This window comes from Bos javanicus, chromosome 6, assembly GCF_032452875.1.
Source record: "Bos javanicus breed banteng chromosome 6, ARS-OSU_banteng_1.0, whole genome shotgun sequence".
NCBI lineage: Eukaryota > Metazoa > Chordata > Mammalia > Artiodactyla > Bovidae > Bos > Bos javanicus.
In genome coordinates, this window is record NC_083873.1 from 12,013,197 (window position 1) to 12,035,209 (window position 22,013).

General features: G+C 39.3%; 1 protein-coding gene across 1 annotated transcript in view; it reads left to right on the forward strand.

The window, feature by feature from the left end:
- ARSJ (arylsulfatase family member J) overlaps positions 1-21,777 on the forward strand; it is an 86,561-nt gene extending 64,784 nt beyond the window's left edge. Inside the window, exon 2 of the mRNA XM_061419305.1 lies at positions 17,793-21,777. Within this exon, the coding sequence (XP_061275289.1) occupies positions 17,793-19,191 (1,399 nt within the window). The 3' untranslated portion in view covers positions 19,192-21,777. The remainder of the gene's footprint in view (positions 1-17,792) is intronic.
- The last annotated feature ends 236 nt before the right edge of the window (positions 21,778-22,013 follow it).

Here is a 22,013-nt window from a genome sequence, read left to right on the forward strand (position 1 = left end):
GACATGACTGAGCGACTTCACTTTCACTTTTAACTTTCATGCATTGGAGAAGGAAATGGCAACCCACTCCAGTGTTCTTGCCTAGAGAATCCCAGAGACGGGGGAGCCTGGTGGGCTGCCGTCTATGGGGTCGCACAGAGTCAGACACGACTGAAGTGACTTAGCAGCAGCAGCATGCTCTTCTAAAAAGAAGTGAGAAAGGTAGCATTATTTTTAATTTTACTGTTCTCTTTAATACCTGACTTAATAGAAGACAATTGGATTTTCATTGTTGTTATATTTGAAGTATGTGAAGGAAACTTAGCTTCTTAAAGGTATATAGCTGAAAAAGGGAGATGTATTCAAATCATATTTTTAGATACTTTTGATACTCTTCTTCATTACGACACCAAAATTCGACAGGTGGTAATTATTGGAGACCACACAACAATCAAAGGTTTGGAAACGAGTTAAGTCTGCCAAAACTCTAGTAACTCCATTGAACCTTTTGGGTTTTTGTTTTTTTTTTTTTGGTTGTGTTTCTCTGTGCTAGACACAGCTTAAAGCACTTTGCATGGTGGGGGTGGTGGGGGTGGTTTAGTCACTAAGTTGTGTCCAACTCTTGTGATCCCAAGGACTATGGCCTGCCAGGCTCCTCTGTCCATGGGGTTTCCCAGGCAAGAATGCTGGAGTGGGTTGCCATTTCCTTCTCCAAGTACTTTGCATATACTAGCTTTTTTAATCCTCATAATAACTCAATGAGAAATGTGCTAATATTAACCTCATTTTCAGGTTACTGAAGCAACTGAGTAAACTGAGGCATAAAAATGGAAATGAGGAAACTGGTGAGTAGAGATTCTCTGCAGTGAATTTGCCATTTTAATCCTCAGCTCTGTTGTTTTACAGGATAGTAAATTTAAAGTAAAATAACCCTTAATGACAAGGGCAAGTAATAGAATCACAGAGTTATTGATAAGTGTATTGAACACTCTAATAACATAATAGAGTGAGAAATATCAATAACCTCAGATATGGAGATGATACCACCATTATAGCAGAAAGCAAAGAAGAACTGAAGAGCCTCTTGATGAGGGTGAAAGAGAACAGTGAAAAAGCTGGCTTAAAACTCAGCATTCATAAAACAAATAAAGGGGGGGGTGGGAATGGAAAGAGTGAGACTTTATTTTCTTGGGCTCCAAAATCACTGTGGATGGTGACTGCAGCCATGAAATTAAAACACACCTCCTCCTTGGAAGAAAAGCTATGACAAACCCAGATAGCATATTGAAAAGCAGAGACATTGCTTTGCAGACAAAGGTCTGTCTAGTCAAAGCTATGGTTCTTCCAGTAATCATATATGAATGTGAAAGTTGGACCGTAAAGAATGCTGAGCACTGAAGAATTGATACTTCTGAACTGTGGTGTTGGAGAAGACTCTTGAGAGTCCCTTGAACTGCAAGGAGATCAAACCACTCAATCTTAAAGGAAATCAATCCTGAATATTCATTGGAAGGACTGATGCTGAAGCTGAAGTGCCAATACTTTTGCCACCTGATGCAAAGAGCTGACTCACTGGAAAAAAGACCCTGATGCTGGGAAAGATTGAAGGGGACGACAGAGGATGAGATGGCTGGATGGCATCACTGACTCAGTGGACGTGAGTTTGAGCAGGCTCTGGGAGATAGTGAAGGACAGGGAAGCCTGGCTTTTTGAAGTCCATGGGGTCGCAAAGAGTCAGACACAACTGAGCAACTGAACAACAACAATCCTTCTTCTTACAAAACTGTCTCTATTAAGAACATTTATTTTTTAAAAGTAAAACTGAGTTTCCCTATAGATCAATGTGAATTATTTCTTTGCATTCTTCTATAGACATTTAAAGGAATCGACAAATTAGTCAAGTAAGGTTGAAAATAAGCAACCACATGGGGTAAACTTCAGTTTGACAATTGAAATTTCCAATCTGACTGTCAGGAAGAAAGACAGTGGGCAAGACAGTAATTCCCTCGTCCCAAAAGATGACATTATCTTTTGCTTTGCTTGGTTTCATCATTTGCACACAACAGAGCAGTGGGAGAAGGATGTGGAGTTAAGGAGTTCATGGACAGGAAATGCATAGAAGAGAGAAGGTACAATAATAGTTAAAACTAACATGTGTATGCCGGTTCTCAGCTGTGTCCATCTCTTTTCACCCCATGGATGAGCCCGCTGGGCTCCTCTGTCCATGGGATTTCCCAGACAAGAATACTGGAATGGGTTGCCATTTCCTACTCCAAGGGATCTTCCCAACCCAGGGATCGAACCCTCCTCTCCTGTGGCTCCTGCATTGCAGGCAGATTTTTTACCACTGAGCCACCTGGGAAGCCCAACACTTGTGTAACATTTCACAATGTTCTGTATGTTTTCTGTATTTTATTTTCTATAATCTTAACCAAAAAAGAAAACAAAACAAAACAAAACCATGTGTAGGGAGTCTTCAGGGCATGTTTATTTTTCTTTTTTATCTCCAATTTTTAGAATTATTATTACTATGAAGTATTTCAAGCATACTAGAACTTCTTAAGAATAATTTAGCAAATACTCTGGGTATTTTTCTACACAAAGGAAAAAAACTGAATCAAAGGAATTATTATATAAAATTAAGTCAGTTGTAACCTTATTCTTATACATGGGGTAGAAGAAAGATGATCTATAAGAATGATTAGGGCAAGGGAGTCTGTTTAAATTTGCTAAATTTCTTTCATTTAACTACTTACAAAGTTCAAACCTCAGAATATAAAATATCAATTCCACTTTTTTATCTGCCAGCACTAATTGCTTGTTAATACTGCCACTTTAATAATAAATCCTAAGCTATTTAAAATAGTTCAATATCTGTATTTGGGACAGAATCAATAGTCGTCACTGTTAGCAAAGCCACCAATAAAAGGGCAAAGCCACCAATAAAAGGGCAAAGCCACAGATAGATTAGAAGTCCATAAGTTTATCTTCTAGGAAAGAAAATATTTAATACACGTCAGTTGGTATCTGTGTTCTATTTCTAATGATGGCTACATGAAAATTCACGGCTCTAGCCTTGAGAATTTAGTCATACCAGTTAATAGAATTTTTATTCAGTAACTGTCTTTACCTTCAGTTGCAACTGCTTTACAACAGAATTACAAGCTTCCTTTACAAATAATGCTAATTTATTGAAAGTGCGTAAACCAACTGCCTCGAGGAATTATCGAGTATACTCTTTTCTAAGCTTCCCTAAAACATACAAATCATTCTCTACTTTTGATTCTTAGTATATCATAAATGCCCCATAGAGTCATTTACCATAAGTTCTCGCTATCTGTCCCCTGCACTGTTCAGTGCCTGGAATGTTGTAAATTCTTCATAAATATCATTCTCGTTAAACCGAATTTGTGAATTTGTCTGAAGACTGCCATCATTTTCTCGACTGAGCCACTGCAAGCCATGGCTTGCAGCTAAGACACTGATGTCTTCCACATGAGTTTGTCATGAAGTAACAAGAGGAGCTTATCATTCAGTTCAGTTCAGTCGCTCAGTCGTGTCCGACTCTTTGCAACCCCATGAACTGCAGCACGCCAGGCCTCCCTGTCCATCACCAGCTCCTGGAGTCCACCCAAACCCATGTCCATGGAGTTGGTGATGCCACCCAACCATCACTGTGTGGCTAATTTCAGGTGCAAAGATACTCAGTTATTTGAAAGAGAATTCCAAACCATGGGTGGGAGGAGGTAATCCTGCTCAAAGATGCAAGAATGTCCCCACAGTGTTGTTGGTCCAATTTCTACAGAAGACACTTGGGGAACAGAAATATCAAGCTCTAAGTTTTTATTTTTTCCCAAAGTCAGAACCATAAAGAAAATGTTGGACTTTACCAACATTTGAAAATATGGCAGTCCTGTTTTCAAGGGAATTAACTAAATGATGAACTGATAAATACAGAGAAAAGTGTATTCATAGTTTCAAAAAATATTTAAAAGATTTTTTAACAAGGAAGCTGTATTTTACATTGAAAAATTTCAGCAAAATATTAGCTAAAGATATTTTCTTTAACACATCCTGTCTCTAGGGCAAAACTGGTAACATGAAATGTGGTTTAATATTTAAGCTATTCTCTGTTCTACACCTCTAAGCACATTTGGTGTTTAGAACAGAGGAGATAAATCACATTTTTCTACATTGATTTAATAATACTCTATGGTAGTAGTGAAAATAGCAAGAAAAATAGAAATTTTATTTTGACAGTATGGGAACACTTTGCTTGACGGAATACGTGTGTCCTTGAAAAAGTCTCTGTAAGTTAAATTATTTTAAATGTACTCTGGAGTTCCCTGTTAAATTTTACTCTGTAAATAATTTCACAAATAAGGAATCAATTGACTATATAAGTGAATGTTCATTTAGTTAGATGTTTGACAGTCTTTATGTTTTAAACTTTATTTTTTTTAAAATAATGAAGTGTAGAAAGTCCAGTATGTCTTTAAAAGGAATACATCCAAAAGATAATACAGGAAAAGGGGGTCATGGCAAAGTCTCTGTAGTTAGGGACGAAGCTTATTTTTTTTATGGAAACTAACAAAAATTTACGCACACTATGCTGCTGTTGCCTAAGTTGCTTCAGTCATGTCCGACTCTGTGTGACCCCATAAACGGCAGCCCACCAGGCTCCTCTGTCCCTGGGATTCTCCGGGCAAGAACACTGGACTGGGTTGCCATTTCCTTCTCCAATGCATGAAAGTGAAAAGTGAAAGTGAAGTCGCTCAGTCGTGTCTGACCCTCAGCGACCCCGTGGACTGCAGCCCACCAGGCTCCTCCATCCATGGGATTTTCCAGGCAAGAGTACTGGAGTGGGGTGCCATCGCCTTCTCCGACACACACTATAGATGAGAGTAAAAAGAATGTTTTCAGAAAGAAACCACTTACCGTGTGACTTGCAGCCATGTGTTTTAGGAGACCAGGAAAACTGTAATCAGTGTAGCAAGTGCCTTCCAAGGATAAACAGCAGGCTCTGATGACCAGCAAACACCATTCAGAGGCATGAGTTTTTAAAATTATGTGATAAGTTATCCTTTTCCTTGTTTAGTAAAAGGAGACACCGGTGGTGTAGTGGTAGAGAATCTGCTTGCCAATGTAGTAGAGCGGGTTAGATCCCTGGGTCTGGAAGAGTCTCTGCAGAAGGAAATGGCAACCCACTCCAGTATTCTTGCTTGGGAAATCTCATGGACAGAGGAGCCTGGTGGGCTATAGTCTGTGGGGTCGCTATGAGCACAGAATTCATTTAGCACATACCATCCTCTTTCTTCTGTTCCAAAGGTAATCTCCCAAGTAGATGTCCTTACTGAGAAGAAAATTCCTTGATAAAATGAATTAGTGTTTCCATTCAACTGGCATTTAGATTTCTTTTTTTATTTACCAAGGCTAACTAATGCCTTGGTAAAATTAGTCCCATATTAATAATTAGTCCTAGTAGAATAAGCTAGTTATTTTGAGACTGATTCATCTGGATTTCATCTATATATAAATTTATGTAACAGAAAGTGACAGCTTCTTCTTCTCCCACAATTATTATCCTCTGGAAATAATCATGTCTGAGGGTTTGGTGTGTATCTTTACATTTTCTTTCTCTCTCTCAGTGAATGCTGCTGCTAAGTTGCTTCAGTCGTGTCCGACTCTGTGCGACACCATAGATGGCAGTCCACCAGGCTCCCCCGTCCTGGGGATTCTCTGGGCAAGAACACTGGAGTGGGTTGCCATTTCCTTCTCCACTCTCTTTCACACTTATATTTATTCATTCGTTCATTCAAAAAAAAAAATACTTACTGAGATCCTATTATGAACTAAGTATTATTTTAGGTGGTGCAGATACAGCAATGAATAGACCCTGCCCTCATGGAACTGAAATGCTTTTTATTATAAAGAGATAATAATGCAGTAAGATATTCTGTAGGCAGATGTTCTTGCACTCACTCAGCAGTATATCATATGCACTTACCCACGTCAGTGCTTAGAGCCACACATGTTCTTTTCTTGTTTCTTTTTCACTTATAGTCTTGAAGTAGTCTGTGCTCACCATCTAGACATTTTCACTTTTCCAGTCATAGCTTACAAAAGTCTGGCCTTCTTCCCACACCATTCTACTAAAATATTATTTAACAGGTCACACATGCTCGTAAAATCCAGTGACCCTGCTCAGTTCTCACCTTCTTTGGCTCTTTCACAGTATGGAATGCTATGGCTCTGTTAAACAGGTGACTCTAACTCCCCTCTGCTACTCTATTTCACACAGTAGCTGTTTCATCTCAGACTCTCCCTGGTGCTCCTTGCTTTAATTCTAAGTGTTGGCATTTCCTTGGCTGTCAGTCTCTGTTCTGTCTTTAGATGGTGTCACGTGCTGTGGTGAATTCACGTACGACCTATATGCTGCTGCTGCTGCTGCTAAGTCCCTTCAGTCATGTCCAACTCTGTGCGACTCCATAGATGGCAGTCCACCAGGCTCCCCCGTCCCTGGGATTCTCCAGGCAAGAACACTGGAGTGGGTTGCCATTTCCTTCTCCAATGCATGAAAATGAAAAGTGAAAGTGAAGTCTCTCAGTCGTGTCCAACTCCTAGCGACCCCATGGACTGCAGCCCACTAGGCTCCCCCGTCCCTGGGATTCTCCAGGCGAGAGTATTGCAGTGGGCTGCCATTGCCTTCTCCGACCTATATGCTAATGAGTGTCAAATCTTTGTTGTTTCATCCTGTGAACTATCTTACACGTGCCTCCAACGTAATGCAGAGCAGGATTCACCATCTTCCCACTCATTCCTGCTCCCCTTCCAGGATTTCTTAGTGCAAGAAGCTTCTTTTCCCTCAGCCACCCTGATCAGACATTCTGAACTCATTCTCAACATTTCCCTCTCCCATGCTTCTCACATATAGCCTGTAACCCTATTAAAAGTCCCTCTTTATAATCTCTAATCTTCTCTCATTCTTTCTGTTACCCATCTTCGTTTTGACTATCAACATTTATCTCTTAGATTAGCACAAATCCCCTTGCTTAAGTCCTGTTCCATCCCAATGCATTCTTCACATTACAACTAGAGTGCTTTTTATAATGCAAAACTCATTATTATGTTATTCTCTTTTCAAAAACATTTCTCTGGATTCCTGTGAGCACTCCATTAAGCACAAAAGCCTTAGCAGAGCTGGAGGCTGTCGAACCACTCTCTGGAATTCGGAACCTACTTGTCTATATACTCTCATCTCCTGCCAATTTGTCTGAATCTGTGTTCTCAGAGGGCCAAACCCTCTCTCCCTTTTTGTATTTGAACGTCATGCTTCTCCTGCTGAAACTCTCTTTGCCTTCCTTTCAGCCGTTCACCTGGATGGCTCCTCCTCTCTCAAGAATCATCTCAGCATCATGTTCCCTTGAGAAACTGCTTTTGTCCCTGTTGTTGCATTTTAAATATCTGTCCTTTTCCCAAATTCACCCAGATACTCCTATGATTACACTCAGATCTAACATGGTCCCTCCTAGGAGCATTCCCTGACCCTGCTGTGAGTACCCAGAGAATGCTGTGGCTGTCTTTGTTGTAGCTTTTACTCCAGTCGTGATCATTATTATCTGTAGACTGAGATCCTTGAGAGCAGGCCCATCTTATTCAACTTGGTCATCCCCAAAACTAGCAGTGTCTGACTCAGGGTGGGTAGAAGAGTGGTAAATAAGTAATTCATCTAAACTATGCCGCGTTTTCATCTCATAAACGAGTGGATGTTTGTTCATGAGATGAAAGACAAGGCACAGACTTGGTGTGACACCCCTCTCCCACCCTCACCCTCCACCTAAACAATGAAATTACACCTGTAAATAGTTATACTCTTTGAGACCAAAAAGAAAAAAAAGGATGCCACTTGGAAGGAAGTAATAAAGGAACACCTTTCAGAATATATATTCCTAACATACATATCTGCGTGACATTTGATTCGTAAGCTGTGATCATTTGTACTTGTCTCCTTCCCTTCAATTTCTTACTGCACTATTGGCTGCTTTTGTACCCTGTGACCATCCTGGACTTTAGAATCTGCGTGAAACTATTAGGATTCATTTCTTTCATTGTTGTGCTTGTACTTATAAGGCAAAATTAAATGTGTAACTGGATTAAAATAATAATATTGGATTATTATTTTAATATTAGACACTTTTTAGAAAGGAGAATTCAAAAATTACTGCCACTGCCAGCACTCAGTAATATAAATTAATATTTTAAAAAATTACAAAACTTTTCATGTGTTCTAATGCCACGCTGAAAGGTCCACTTAGCTCTTTTCTTTTAAGTTGGCGGAAAGTGAGAATGGTGGTTGTAGATTTAATGAGATTTGGCATCAGCTCTAGTTTTACTATTGTTCAAATGAAATTTTCTTCACATGGTAGCCAGATGGAGACAAAAAAAAAGTCCACTAAATTTCAAAATTAACTTATTTTTTACCAAATATAATTACAGTGTGTATTCAGAACACATTATGTGAAAAACCTATCTTTTAATCTAACTTTATATTGTTCGAAAGAAGTTAAATATATATTGATACATTGTGGAAACTTCTTTGTCAGTTGGCTGTACGTAATATAAACTTGGTTTTGTAAAGCTGCTTTGAGCTTATATGGAATTCTTTATGGAGACACTAAGCTGCAGTCCTTGACCCATGAATTTTTCTAGAAGGAACCTTAAGTGTCATTTAGTACTTCTTTTCCAGTTCAGTTGTGCCTTTTATAATATCTTTGGTAGATTTTTTTTGGTGTTTGTTTCTTTTCTTTCTTAGAATTTTTTTCCCCCCGCTTTGAGTTGAAATCTGCCTCCTCGCACTGTTACCCATCAGTCCCAATTATATACTACAGAAACAGAGACCAGATGGTCCATCTACCATTCACCAAGTTCTGAAAGCCACAAATCCAGAAGTCATTCTTGATTTTTCTTCCTTTGTCCTTCCATCATCCTTCCCTCACTGATTTAGCCCTAAAAGTTCTAAGTCCAAAGCATCCATTTGATCTATCCACTCCCATTTTTATGGCCACTAGATGGTAGTCCAAGCTACCATGATCTTTGACCCAAACTACTTCAATAGCCTTAAAAAAATCTGTTTTTGCTTTTCATCTGTCTACAATCTCCTTTCTATACCAGTGATCTGCAAATGTAGTCCTGACACCCCAGAGCAATGCAGGATAATTCATTAGAATGCAAGAAGAAATGCCAGAAATTCTATTTATATTTATTTTTACCTCATCTAATTTAATTTCTATTTTGTATACATTTCTATAATTATTATAATTAATAAAATAGTACAGTGTATATACTTGAGCTCTTTTCTTTTTTGCTTTCTATTGAATTCATAGTCTGATAGATTCAACTTTCCACAGTTATTTATGTGGTTGTATGTAACTAACATGTGGGCAGTTGATTTTTTTTAATTAATATGGAATGCCTTTTGTTTAGATTTTCTTTTTAAAAATTTTGAAACCATCTTGTACTTACAGAACATCTTCAAGTAGAGCACAACATGAATAACTTGTTTTTCCTGACCCATTTGAGAGTTAATTGCTGACCTGATGCCCCATGATATCCAGTACTTTTTTGTGTATGTCCTGCACAGTTACCCACATTATCCAAAACACAGCTATCAAGAACATGAAAACACTTTATTCACATTTAGTTTTCAGGCTGCATTTAGGTTTTGCCAGTTTAACCATGTTCTTATTGTAACCATTTCAGTTCAGAATCACATATTTCATTTATTCATCATGACTCCTCAGTCTCTTTCAAGCTGGAAGTTTCTTAGTCCTTGTTTGTCTTATATAATCCTGATACTTTTTTTGTAGCATGTCCCTCAGTTTGGTTTTACCTGATGTTTACCGAGGATTGGATTCAGATTATGTACTTTCGAGCAGAACACTGTGGAATCAATGCCATGTTCTTCTCATTGCATCTTACCTGGTAGCACATGATGTTGATTTGTCCCGATTACTGACGATGTTAACTTTGATCATTTGATTGATGTGTTAATTGAACACTTCCACTGTGTGCTTACTCTTTTCCATATAAACAGTTAATAAGTGTTTTGTGGGGAGGTACTTTTATATCATATTACATATCAAACTTTTCCTGTTTACTCATTCATATTAGTATGAATTCAAGGTTTCCTGTTCTATTCAGTGGGTGTAATTTATTACTATCACTGTTTATTTTGATCCTTGCATTGTCCCAGAGTAGGCCCATTAAGACTCCCTTAATTTAGTATTCTACATTTTTTTGATATATTCCCTTTCAGTCTTTAAGCCCTTCCTTAACTTTATATTTCATTGTATTTGTTTCAACAACAATTCAGGTCACTTAGATTACTTTGAGTTTTCATTATCCACTTTTAACTATTCCTCCTAGATAATAAACATGTCTTCTATTTCTTTATTCCAATCGTAGATAATAATAATCTATGAGTTAAAGCCAAAGAAAGGGTCCAGTTGTGCTGTTTCAGAAACTATCTTCCAGATTGGGAATTCTCAACCAGTTAGTTAATGTTAATCAATGTGCTATTTTGTAATTTTTGTGAAGAATTATCTGATTGGCCTTCCAGTTGGTTGTTGCCAAGTCGGTGTCACTGACAAGCCAAAGACTCTATCAAGAACTTCCCTAGATCCCAACCATCTCCTTCTTGAAAAAAGAAAAGTTGTTAACATTCAGTGCTGTTCTCCATGACTGATAGTGCTGACTCCACCAAATCCCAGGGTTCAGAGAACTCATACCTTCATTGCTAGTAGGATCATTACTTACAGCCAACTTAATATAACAGCTCTGGGAGCAGGGGGAGAAACAAAACAAAACAAAAACTTAATTCCTGGCACACATCATACACTCAGTAATACTGCTTAACTAAGGAAATGAATAAATAATGAAGATTAATGCAGATAAATTAATCCAAACTTTCAATTCAGTTCAGTGCAGTCACTCAGTCGTGTCCGACTCTTTGCGACCCCATGAATCACAGCACGCCAGCCCACCCTGTCCATCACCAACTCCCAGAGTTTACTCAAACTCAGGTCCATCGAGTTGGTGATGCCGTCCAGCCATCTCATCCTCTGTCGTCCCCTTCTCCTCCTGCCCCCAATCCCTCCCAGCATCAGGGTCTTTTCCAATGAGTCAACTCTTCTCATGAGGTTGCCAAAGTATTGGAGTTTCAGCTTCAGCATCAGTCCTTCCAATGAACATCCAGGACTGATCTCCTTTAGGATGGACTGGTTGGATCTCCTTGCAGTCCAAGGGACTCTCGAGTCTTCTCCAGCACCACAATTCAAAAACATCAATTCTTCAGCACTCAGCTTTCTTCACAGTCCAACTCTCACATCTATACATGACCACTGGAAAAACCATAGCCTTGACTAGACGGACCTTTGTTGGCAAAGTAACATCTCTGCTTTTTAATATGCTATGTAGGTTGGTCATAACTTTCTTTCCAAGGAGTAAGCGTCTTTTAATTTCATGGCTGCAATCACCATCTGCAGTGATTTTGGAGCCTCCCAGAAATAAAGTCTGACACTGTTTCCACTGTTTCCCCATCTATTTCCCATGAAGTGATGGGACTGGATGCCGTGATCTTCGTTTTCTGAATGTTGAGCTTTAAGCCAACTTTTTCACTCTCCTCTTTCACTTTCATCAAGAGGCTTTTTAGTTCCTCTTCACTTTCTGCCATAAAGCTGGTGTCATCTGCATATCTGATGGGTCTAACTGTAGCTGTAAGTATACACTAGAAAGTTTCCAAAGCCCAAAGTCTGGATTCCAGTACAAAACTCAAAACTTACAGCTGTAAAACTTAGGAAAGCCCCTAAATTACTCTGAGTTTCGGTGTTCTTTTATTGTTGTTGTTGTTTTTCGATGGAATTAATAAATGGAACCACCCTGACTGTTCCACACAGTTCTGGAAACCAGAGAAGATCATGTTAATGAAAATTTTCTCTTTGCAATTAACTGATATGAAAGAATAAGATCATTCTTATTGTGAATATGCAGGGCTGTCATCCAGTTGATTTTCCATTATTTTATAAAGAAAAAATTAAGGGCAGATTTTTCAAATGCCTATCATTTTCCTGGGGCTTCCCAGGTGGCTCAGTGGTAAAGAATTCACCTACCAAGCAGGAGATGCAGGTTTGATACTCGGTCGGGAAGGTCCCCTGGAGAAGGAAAGGGCAACCCACTCCAGTATTCTTGCCTGGGAAATCCCATGGACAGAGGAGCCTGGTGGGCTACAGTCTAGGGGGTTGCAAGAGAGTCAGACACAACTTAGCGACTGAACAACAACAAAATCATTTTCCTAATCTACTTTCTTAATTCTCCTCCTTTTTAGAAAGAAAATGAAGCTAATTTTGCAGGACTTTTCTTTTTGACCCTACCTAATTTGCTTTAAAAGAAAAACGCTCAAAAATTATCTACTTAAAAATACGTTCTCAAATTTTTCTAGGATCAGCATAAGCCTCATTATTTGGTTTATAAATTCTTCCTGTCTTTAATTAGAAAGTTAGATTAACTTCTCAAGACTGACAGTATCTTTCCTCTGCTCCTTGATTTCTTAAGAAGTGCTGGACTTAACTCTTGAGGAGACAGGAAAAGTATCCAGTTTAGCCTGTGTTGTTCAGGAGCCCGTATCACAGCCTGGTGAAGCAGGTTGGAGGAGGTGGGGGGATATCTCTGTATCTCTATTCTCCCATCTATAAAATGAATGTAAACAATCCTACTTCTCACCCTTGTAACGAGGACTAAACACAAAATGCATGCGAAAGGTCTGTCGGTTATAAAACTTGAAAGACATATGTTAGTAACATGATTCAGAACTCTGGGATAACAATAGTAAAACCTATGACTTATTGAATGCACTCTCTTTATCAGATTCTGTGCTCTCTTTCAGGGCTACAGCAATCCAGTATATATTATTATCCCTCTTTTACAGATGAGGAAATGGAGAATCGGGGGGGGTTAAGTACTGCTCAGAGTCACACGGCTAATAGGCAGTAGAACAAATTCAAACCCTGATTTCTCTGACTTCCAAAATAAAACATACCCTTAACCCCTACCTCTGATGCTGCATCAAACATCTCTTTGGTCCCAGAGTCTTGAACTCATTTAAGCAGGAGCTTCCCTGAAAGCTCTATTCTGTTAGGAACTGCTGCCAAACCTTTATATTGTTGATTCTAAATTTTCCAATATGAAAACCATTCTACGCTGGAGAAGACAGAGACCACACAGTTGATTAATAGCTCTGTACTCTCTTCTGTGTCTGCCAACACTGTACCATCTTCTGAAAGCAGCAGACCTCTTTCCTACTCTTTCTGTGTGTGAACAGTTTCTGTATTTTACACTTCTCAAAAGCCTCAATTCTCTTTGCCCTTAGTACCATGTGCAAAAGTGCCCAGTTTTAATTAGAAAGACTTCAGTTGGTTAGCTGTTCAATGAATTAAATAGATACTCTGGCCAACTACATTTTCTACATAAGACAATTAGTAACCCATGTCCACAAATCCTTCCCCACAGTCTCACAACATACAGATTTCTCCTTTATAAATATCCTCAATGTTTATATTGATGGAGAAGGCAATGGCACCCCACTCCAGTACTCTTGCCTGGAAAATCCCATGGACGGAGGAGTCTGGTAGGCTGCAGTCCATGGGGTCGCTAGGAGTCTGACATGACTGAGGGACTTCACTTTCACTTCTCACTTTCATGCATTGGAGAAGGCAGTGGCAACCCACTCCAGTGTTCTTGCCTGGAGACTCCCAGGGACGGGGAGCCTGGTGGGCTGCCGTCTATGGGGTCACACAGAGTCAGACACAACTGAAGTGACTTGGCAGCAATGTTTATATTGATAGGTGCTATAATTTGTCATGTGCTTATACAGAAATTAGTGGCTTTAGAAGTTAATGGTTTAGATCTTGAACTGGATCAGAAACTCTCGAGCAATAATACTTTATGAATTTAGGACTAAATTATATTTATTAAAACCTTGTTTCTTTGGAGTTCATTACCGTATTCATCGTGAACTTCAACAGCTAAATGATAAGCAGAGTAGATGGGGCCCATATGAATACTGCCTGGACATTACTACAGCTTCTGTAAACCTTCAGCCTGTTACTGCACTTGACACTTTGAAAGAACTCACAGTTGCATTATATTATCATTTGAACATTTAAAGATAAACTAGTCAATCCAAGGCATATATAACATGTTGGACTTTATTCAATTGATTTTTTAAAGTTATTTTTTTTATCTCAGTATAACTCTTTGTAATTTGATTCCAGGAATATTTTGATTTTTACACTAACCCTTTTTGCAAACTTTGTTTTCTCAGAATGTCTATATTTCCTATTCAAAAATTGTTTTGAACTTATATAACAAAACTATAGAATTAATCATTTTTAAGATGGCATGAACTAGTGGGCATATCTTGACCCAATTGAAAATTCATACACTTATGTAATAATATGGAGAAGAAAATGGCAACCCATTCCAGTATTCTTGCCTGGAGAATCCCATGACGGAGGAGCCTGGGGGGCTACAGTCCACGGGGTCGCAAAGAGTCTGACATGACTGAGTGACTTCACTCACTCACTCGTGTTATAATAACCATTCTCGGGGGGGATAAAAGCCCTTGGCAAATATCCTTGGGAAGAGAACAAGGCCAGAAATCAACATATATTTAATTTTAATGTATAGAAAGGTTACCTCTATTTCTTATACTAAATTGTAAGTGAATGTAATTTTCTTAAAAAGAGACAGTGGGAAACATATGAAAGGATTCATTTCCTACTGTTCTTAGAAAAATGTAATCTTTACTTAGCGCTAGCTAAAACACTTTCTAAAATGGCTTTTCAACAACAATATATTGTGATTCAGAGATGTTCTGTTTCTCTCTACAGAGATTTAACAGGTTTTGACAATCAAACAGGATATTTTTATATAATTTTTATATGTATTTTTAGTACTTTCAAATCAGCTTGAAATAAATTATTCAGAAAAATGATTTAGGAGCTAATGTGAGGTCTTTCGGAGAAGGCAATGGCACCCCATTCAAGTACTTTTGCCTGGAAAATCCCAGGGACAGAGGAGCCTGGTGGGCTGCAGTCCAGGGGTTGCTAAGAGTCAGACACGACTGAGTGACTTCTTTCACTTTTCACTTTCATGCATTGAAGAAGGAAATGGCAACCCACTCCAGTGTTCTTGCCTGGAGAATCCCAGGGATGGGGGAGCCTGGTGGGTGGCCGTCTATGGGGTCACATAGAGTTGGACACGACTCAAACGACTTAGCAGCAGCAGCATCAGTGAGGTCTTTAGACCAAAAACAACAGTAACAGCAACAGCATATTACGAAACCAAACTTGAATCCCCTCACCTGGGTTCAGTAAAACCAATCTACTGATACTGGGTTGTGGTGAAGGAAAAAGTGTTTATTGCAGGGCCCCCAAGCAAGGAGTCCAGACAACTAATGCTCAAAAGACCCAAACTCCAAGATGAATATTCTTCTGATTGGTTGATGGTGATGTAATCAGGAATCAACATCTTCAACCTTCTGATTCCAACTGGTCTGGGTTCTTTGTGCTTGTGGTCAACATATAGTTAACTTCTTCCACCTGGTGGGGGATTTCAGAATCTACAAAATAGCTAAAAGATAAAGCTCAGAATATTATTTATGGCCACTGAGGAGAAACTAAAGTTCTTTGACTTTGTTTAATGGCTAAGTTATTATTTTTTTCATACTTGAATGTTCTCCTTTGTTTCTACATTTTCTCACTTCTTTGATTAAATATATTCTTTGGAATTTGGGGAAGGCCTAGAAGGCAATGGCACCCTACTCCAGTACTCTTGCCTGGAAAATCCCATGGATGGATGAGCCTGGTGGGCTGCAGTCCATGGGGTCGCTAGGAGTCGGACACAACTGAGCGACTTCACTTTCACTTTTCACTTTCATGCATTGGAGAAGGAAATGGCAACCCAGTCCAGTGTTCTTGCCTGGAGAATCCCAGGGACAGAGGAGCCTGGTGGGCTGCCGTCTATGGGGTCGCACAGAGTCGGACACGACTAAAGTGACTTAGTGAAGTGAGAAGGGTATAGTTTTCCTACAAATAAGAAGCAGGAGAGGACATGGGAGTGTGGCAGTGGTGGGGAGGGGGAGCGTGGTCTGTCCTGAGAAGGCCCCATAGGATCCTTGTTGTTGTTATTTTTGAGTCACAAAGTCGTGTCCGACAGCACATCAGGGCCTTTTCCAGCGATTGGCCTCTTCACATCAGGTGGCAAAGTATTGGAGCTTCAGCTTCAGCATCAATCTTTCCAGTGATATTCAGGGTTGATTTCCTTTAGGATTGACTGGTCTGATCTCTTTGCTGTCCAAGGCAATCTCAAGAGTCTTCTTCTCCAGCACCACAGTTGGAAAGCATCAATTCTTCGGCTCTCAGCCTTCTTGATGATCCAACTCTCACATTCATACATGACTACTAGAAAAGCTCCTCCGTCCATGGGATTTTCCAGGCAAGAGTACTGGAGTGGGTTGCCGTTGCCTTCTCCAAGAGAAAAACCATAGCTTTGACTATATGGACCTTTGTTGGAAAAGTGGTATCTCTTCTTTTTAATATGCTGTCTGGGTTTGTCATAGCTTTCCTTTCAAGGAGCAAGCATCTTTTAATTTCATGCTGCAGTCACTGTCCACAGTGATTTTGGAGCCCAAGAAGATAAAGTCTGTAACTGTTTCCATTGCTTCCCCATCTATTAACCATGAAGTGATGGGACCAGATGCCATGATCTTAGTTTATTGAATGTTGTGTTTTAAGCCAGATTTTTCACTTTCTTCTTTCACCCTTATCAAAAGGTAGTGTCTCTTTGCCTTCTGCCATTAGAATAGTATTATTTGTATATCTGAGACGGTTGATATTTCTCTCTGCAATCTTGATTCCAGCTTGTAATTCATCCAGTCCGGCATTTTGCATGATGCACTCTGCACATAAGTTACATAAGCAGGGTGACAAGCCTTATCATACTACTTTCCCAATTTTGAACCAGTCCGTTGTTCTATGTCCGTGTCTAATTGTTGCTTCTTGAGCTGCACACAGGTTTCTTAAGAGACCGGTAAGATGGTCTGGCATTCTCATCTCTTTAAGAATTTTCCAGTTCCTTCTGATGCACACAATCAAAGGCTTTAGTGTAGTCAATGAAGCAGATTTTTTTTTTCTGGAATTCTCTCGCTTTTTCTATGATCCAAAGGATGTTGGCAATTTAATCTCCGGTTCCTCTGCCTTTTCTAAATCCACGTTGTACATCTAGAAGCTCTCCATTCATGTACTGCTGAAGCTTAGCTTGAAAAATTTTGAGCATTGTCTTACTAGCATGTGAAATGAGCACAACCGTATGGTAGGATCCACAGAATCCTGCTTGTTTACAAACACTTAAATTTATATTCTTTACTTGATCATGTTAGTTTGGTGCATCATATAATTAATTGAATAATTAAAGTTTATTCAAATTAATTCTGTTATAAGAATTTTAAAAAGACTTTGAAATAAGTAATGAAATTTTAGTTTCAAAAGTACTGATTTAAAGTGAAAATGTATTTCAGATGTTAAATGTGTAGCTAATTATGGCAGGACTTTTGGGTCAACAGGAGAAATACTGAATTGATCATATTTTATTTGGGGTAGCATTTATCTTCAAAGAAACATTATTTAATAGAAGAGTCATTGTTTTCTGTGGAATCTCTCTTTTATCCTGCACTGACACATTTTTTACTCTTTTGTTAGGTATCAGATACACACCGGACTTCAACATTCTATCATAAGACCTACCCAGCCCAACTGCTTACCTCTGGACAATGCAACCCTACCTCAGAAGCTGAAGGAGGTTGGATATTCAACACATATGGTTGGAAAATGGCACTTGGGTTTTTATAGAAAAGAATGTATGCCCACCAAGAGAGGATTTGATACCTTTTTTGGTTCCCTCTTGGGAAGTGGTGATTACTATACACACTACAAATGTGACAGTCCTGGAATGTGTGGCTACGACTTGTATGAAAATGACAATGCTGCCTGGGACTACGACAATGGCGTATACTCCACACAGATGTACACTCAGAGAGTGCAGCAAATCTTAGCTTCCCATGACCCCAGAAAGCCTATATTTTTATACATTGCCTACCAAGCTGTGCACTCTCCACTGCAAGCCCCTGGAAGGTATTTTGAACACTATAGATCCATTGTCAACATTAACAGACGCAGGTATGCTGCCATGCTTTCCTGCTTAGACGAAGCAATTAATAATGTGACCCTGGCTCTAAAGATGTACGGTTTCTACAACAACAGCATTATCATATACTCTTCAGATAACGGAGGTCAGCCCACAGCAGGAGGAAGCAACTGGCCCCTGAGAGGTAGCAAAGGAACCTACTGGGAAGGGGGGATCCGGGCTATTGGCTTCGTGCACAGCCCGCTCCTGAAAAACAAGGGCACCGTGTGTAAGGAGCTCGTGCACATCACTGACTGGTACCCCACTCTGATTTCACTGGCTGAGGGGCAGATTGATGAGAACATTCAACTGGATGGCTATGATGTCTGGGAGACCATAAGCGAAGGCCTTCGTTCTCCCCGTGTGGACATTCTGCACAACATTGACCCCATTTATACCAAGGCGAAAAATGGCTCTTGGGCTGCAGGCTATGGGATCTGGAACACTGCCATTCAGTCTGCTATCAGGGTGAAACACTGGAAATTGCTCACAGGGAACCCAGGATATAGTGACTGGGTGCCCCCTCAGTCTTTCAGCAACCTGGGGCCAAACCGGTGGCACAATGAGCGAATTACCTTGTCAACGGGAAAAAGCGTGTGGCTGTTCAACATTACAGCCGACCCCTATGAGAGAGTAGACCTTTCCAACAGGTATCCCGGGATCGTAAAGCAGCTCCTCCGGAGGCTTTCCCAGTTCAACAAAACTGCAGTACCTGTCAGGTACCCCCCGAAAGACCCCAGAAGTAACCCTCGGCTCAATGGAGGAGTCTGGGGGCCATGGTATAAAGAGGAAAGCAAGAAACAGAAGCCAAGCAAAAAGAAGGCTGAGAAAAAGCAGAAGAAAAGTAAGACGAAAAAGAAACAGCAGAAAGAGCGCTCGTTTCCAAACTGCCATTCAGGGATTTCTCGTGGATAAGTACAAATTTTTTTCTTGTCTTCAGTTCAGTTCAGCTCGGTCACTCAGTCGTGTCCAACTCATTGCGACCCCATGGACTGCAGCACGCCAGGCTTCCCTGTCCATCACCAACTCCCGGTGCCTACTCAAACTCATGTCCATCGAGTCTGTGATGCCATCCAGCCATCTCATCCTCTCTCATCCCCTTCTCCTTCTGCCTTCAATCTTGCCCATCATCAGGGTCTTTTCAAATGAGTCAGTTCTTTGCCTCAGGCCAAAGTATTGGAGTTTCAGCTTCAGCATCAGGCCTTCCAATGACTATTCAGGACTGATTTCCTTTAGGATGGACTGGTTGGATCTCCTTGCAGTCCAAGAGACTCTCAAGAGTCTTCTCCAACACCACAGTTCAAAAGCATCCATTCTTCAGCACTCAGCTTTCTTTATAGTCCCAACTCTCACATTCATCCATACATGACTACTGGAAAAACCATAGCTTTGACTAGACGGATCTTTGTTGGATCCATTGGATTTTTGTTGGATCTTTGTCGGATTTTTCCTCTCTGGTTAAATTTAAATCAGTGCCAGGTTTTTCACCAGTTTCTAGGTGAACCAGCAAATTTGACTCAATAGGATCCCTGCCATCAGCACCAGACAGTTTTCATATTGTGCTACTCCAGAGACTTCTGCCAGCTGGAAAACTTGTGCTCAAAGCTAAAGGTGCTACTCTTGGGAGCCACGCTTAAAGCAGAATGGAGATGTTTGTTTCTCTTGCTCCTTTATGAAAGGTGGTCTGTGATGAGTTCAACTGTTGTGCTTCCGTCAGTTGACCAAACACTATGTTTTAAATTATATCATTAACTTTAACCGGCAATTGATGGACATGCTAATTTAATGGAAGTTACAGGGTAACATGATTAAAAACCACCTTTGATAAGTCTAGTCAAAAGTTGTATCACTTCAAAGGCCTTGAAAAATGCTCTTTTCTTAGTGAATTTTTGTATTTCTATCACAGGACACTTGGGTTTTTTATGAATTCTATTTCATACATCATTTCCTTTCCTGTGAAAATAAGCTGTTTTTCTCACATGTGAACAGCTTGCACCTCACTTTAACATGCATGAGAGAATGGCAAATAAGAATATTTCAGCACACTGCCAAAACGTGAATGTAACTATTTTCTGAACACTTTAATAGAATGATGTTTCAACACAAAGTACATAATTTATTTTTACAGAAGAAATATTAATTATTTTGTTTTCATAAAAAGTTATACAAATGAATTTTAATTATTTTATTTTATTTTCTATGTACCATTATAAGAATTTTATTTCATATTGTCAAGATTATCAAGCACTGTAATACTACAAATTGTGTGTGAATTTGTAGAATATAAAATTAAAAAATTATAAACATCATTGTTCAACCATTATTGTGAATGTAAGAAGATGAATATATTCCTTACAAATTGCTTGGAAATTCAGTGTTTGTATAGAATTGAGAGACAGCTCTATTGTTTCTATCATAAACACTTTATTTATGTATCTTAATTATTAAAATGACATATTTTTTAGCACCAGAAAATTGTGTGGCTTTTCTGATTTAATGTCTCTATAGAATTACATTAGTCATTTTAACAAACAAAAGTCTTTACCAATAGGCAAATGAAAGTATGATATGCTAACAAACATAGTAACATAAAATGGATTTTGCAAATAGGCAGTGTTTACACCTGGTTATTGCATGGAGAAGAGTATTCTCTTGTTAATAAATACAATTTATAATGACCCTACTCTTACACCAAGTGACCATGGTGGGAAGATACAAAGAAGTGAAAATATGGCTCCTACCTAGAGTAGTTAAACATCTAGTTTGAAACTCACACATGCAGACATCATGAGGCGGCTTAAAGGAGCACGATCTGTAGTGAAGTTTATCATGAGTGATCAGTGAGGACAAGTTGGTGTGGTCCCTGTCAGCCCCGGAGTTATCTTTAAGGTGCTTTCTCCTAATACTGCCTGTACGTCTGAAAGTGTTTACACTTGAAAAATCTGGAGTTAGAACCATGATGTGTGATATTACAACTGTGATTAAAGACATGTAAGCAAATTTTTTGTTTGTTTCTTGAGGTAACAATGGAATTTTACTCAGCCATAAAAAAAAAATGAAATAATGCCATTTGCAATAACATGGACAAACCTAGAGATTGTCATACTGAGTGAAGTGCATTAGACAGAGTCATATCACGTTGCTTGTATATGGAGTCTTAAAGCATGGTACAAATGAATTTATTGCAAAACAGAAATAGAGTCACAATGTAGGAAAAAACTTAGGGTTACCAAGGGGGAAACAGCAAGAGGAGGGGTAAATTGGAAGACTGGGATTGACATATATACACTACTATGGTATGAAATAGATAACCAGTGAGGACCTACTGTATAGCACAGGGAACTCTACTCAATACTTTGTGATGACCTATATGGGGAAAAAGATCTAAAAAAGAACAGATATATGTTTATGTATAATTGATTCACTTTGCTGTACAGCAGAAACTAACATAACTTTGTAAAACAATTGTACTCCAATAAAAATCAATTTAAAAAAAAGAAATGTATGAGGTGATATTGTTGTTGTTTTAATGTCACTTAAGTCATGTCTGACTCTTTGAGACTCCATAGACTATAGCCCGCCAGGCTCCTCTGTCCATGGAATTTCCCAGGCAAGAATACTAGAGTTTCTTGCCATTCCTTCTCCACGGGATCTTCCCAACCCAGGGATCGAACCTATGTCTCTTGCGGCTCCTGCATTGGCAGGCAGATTCTTTACCACTGAGCTGCCTGGAAAGC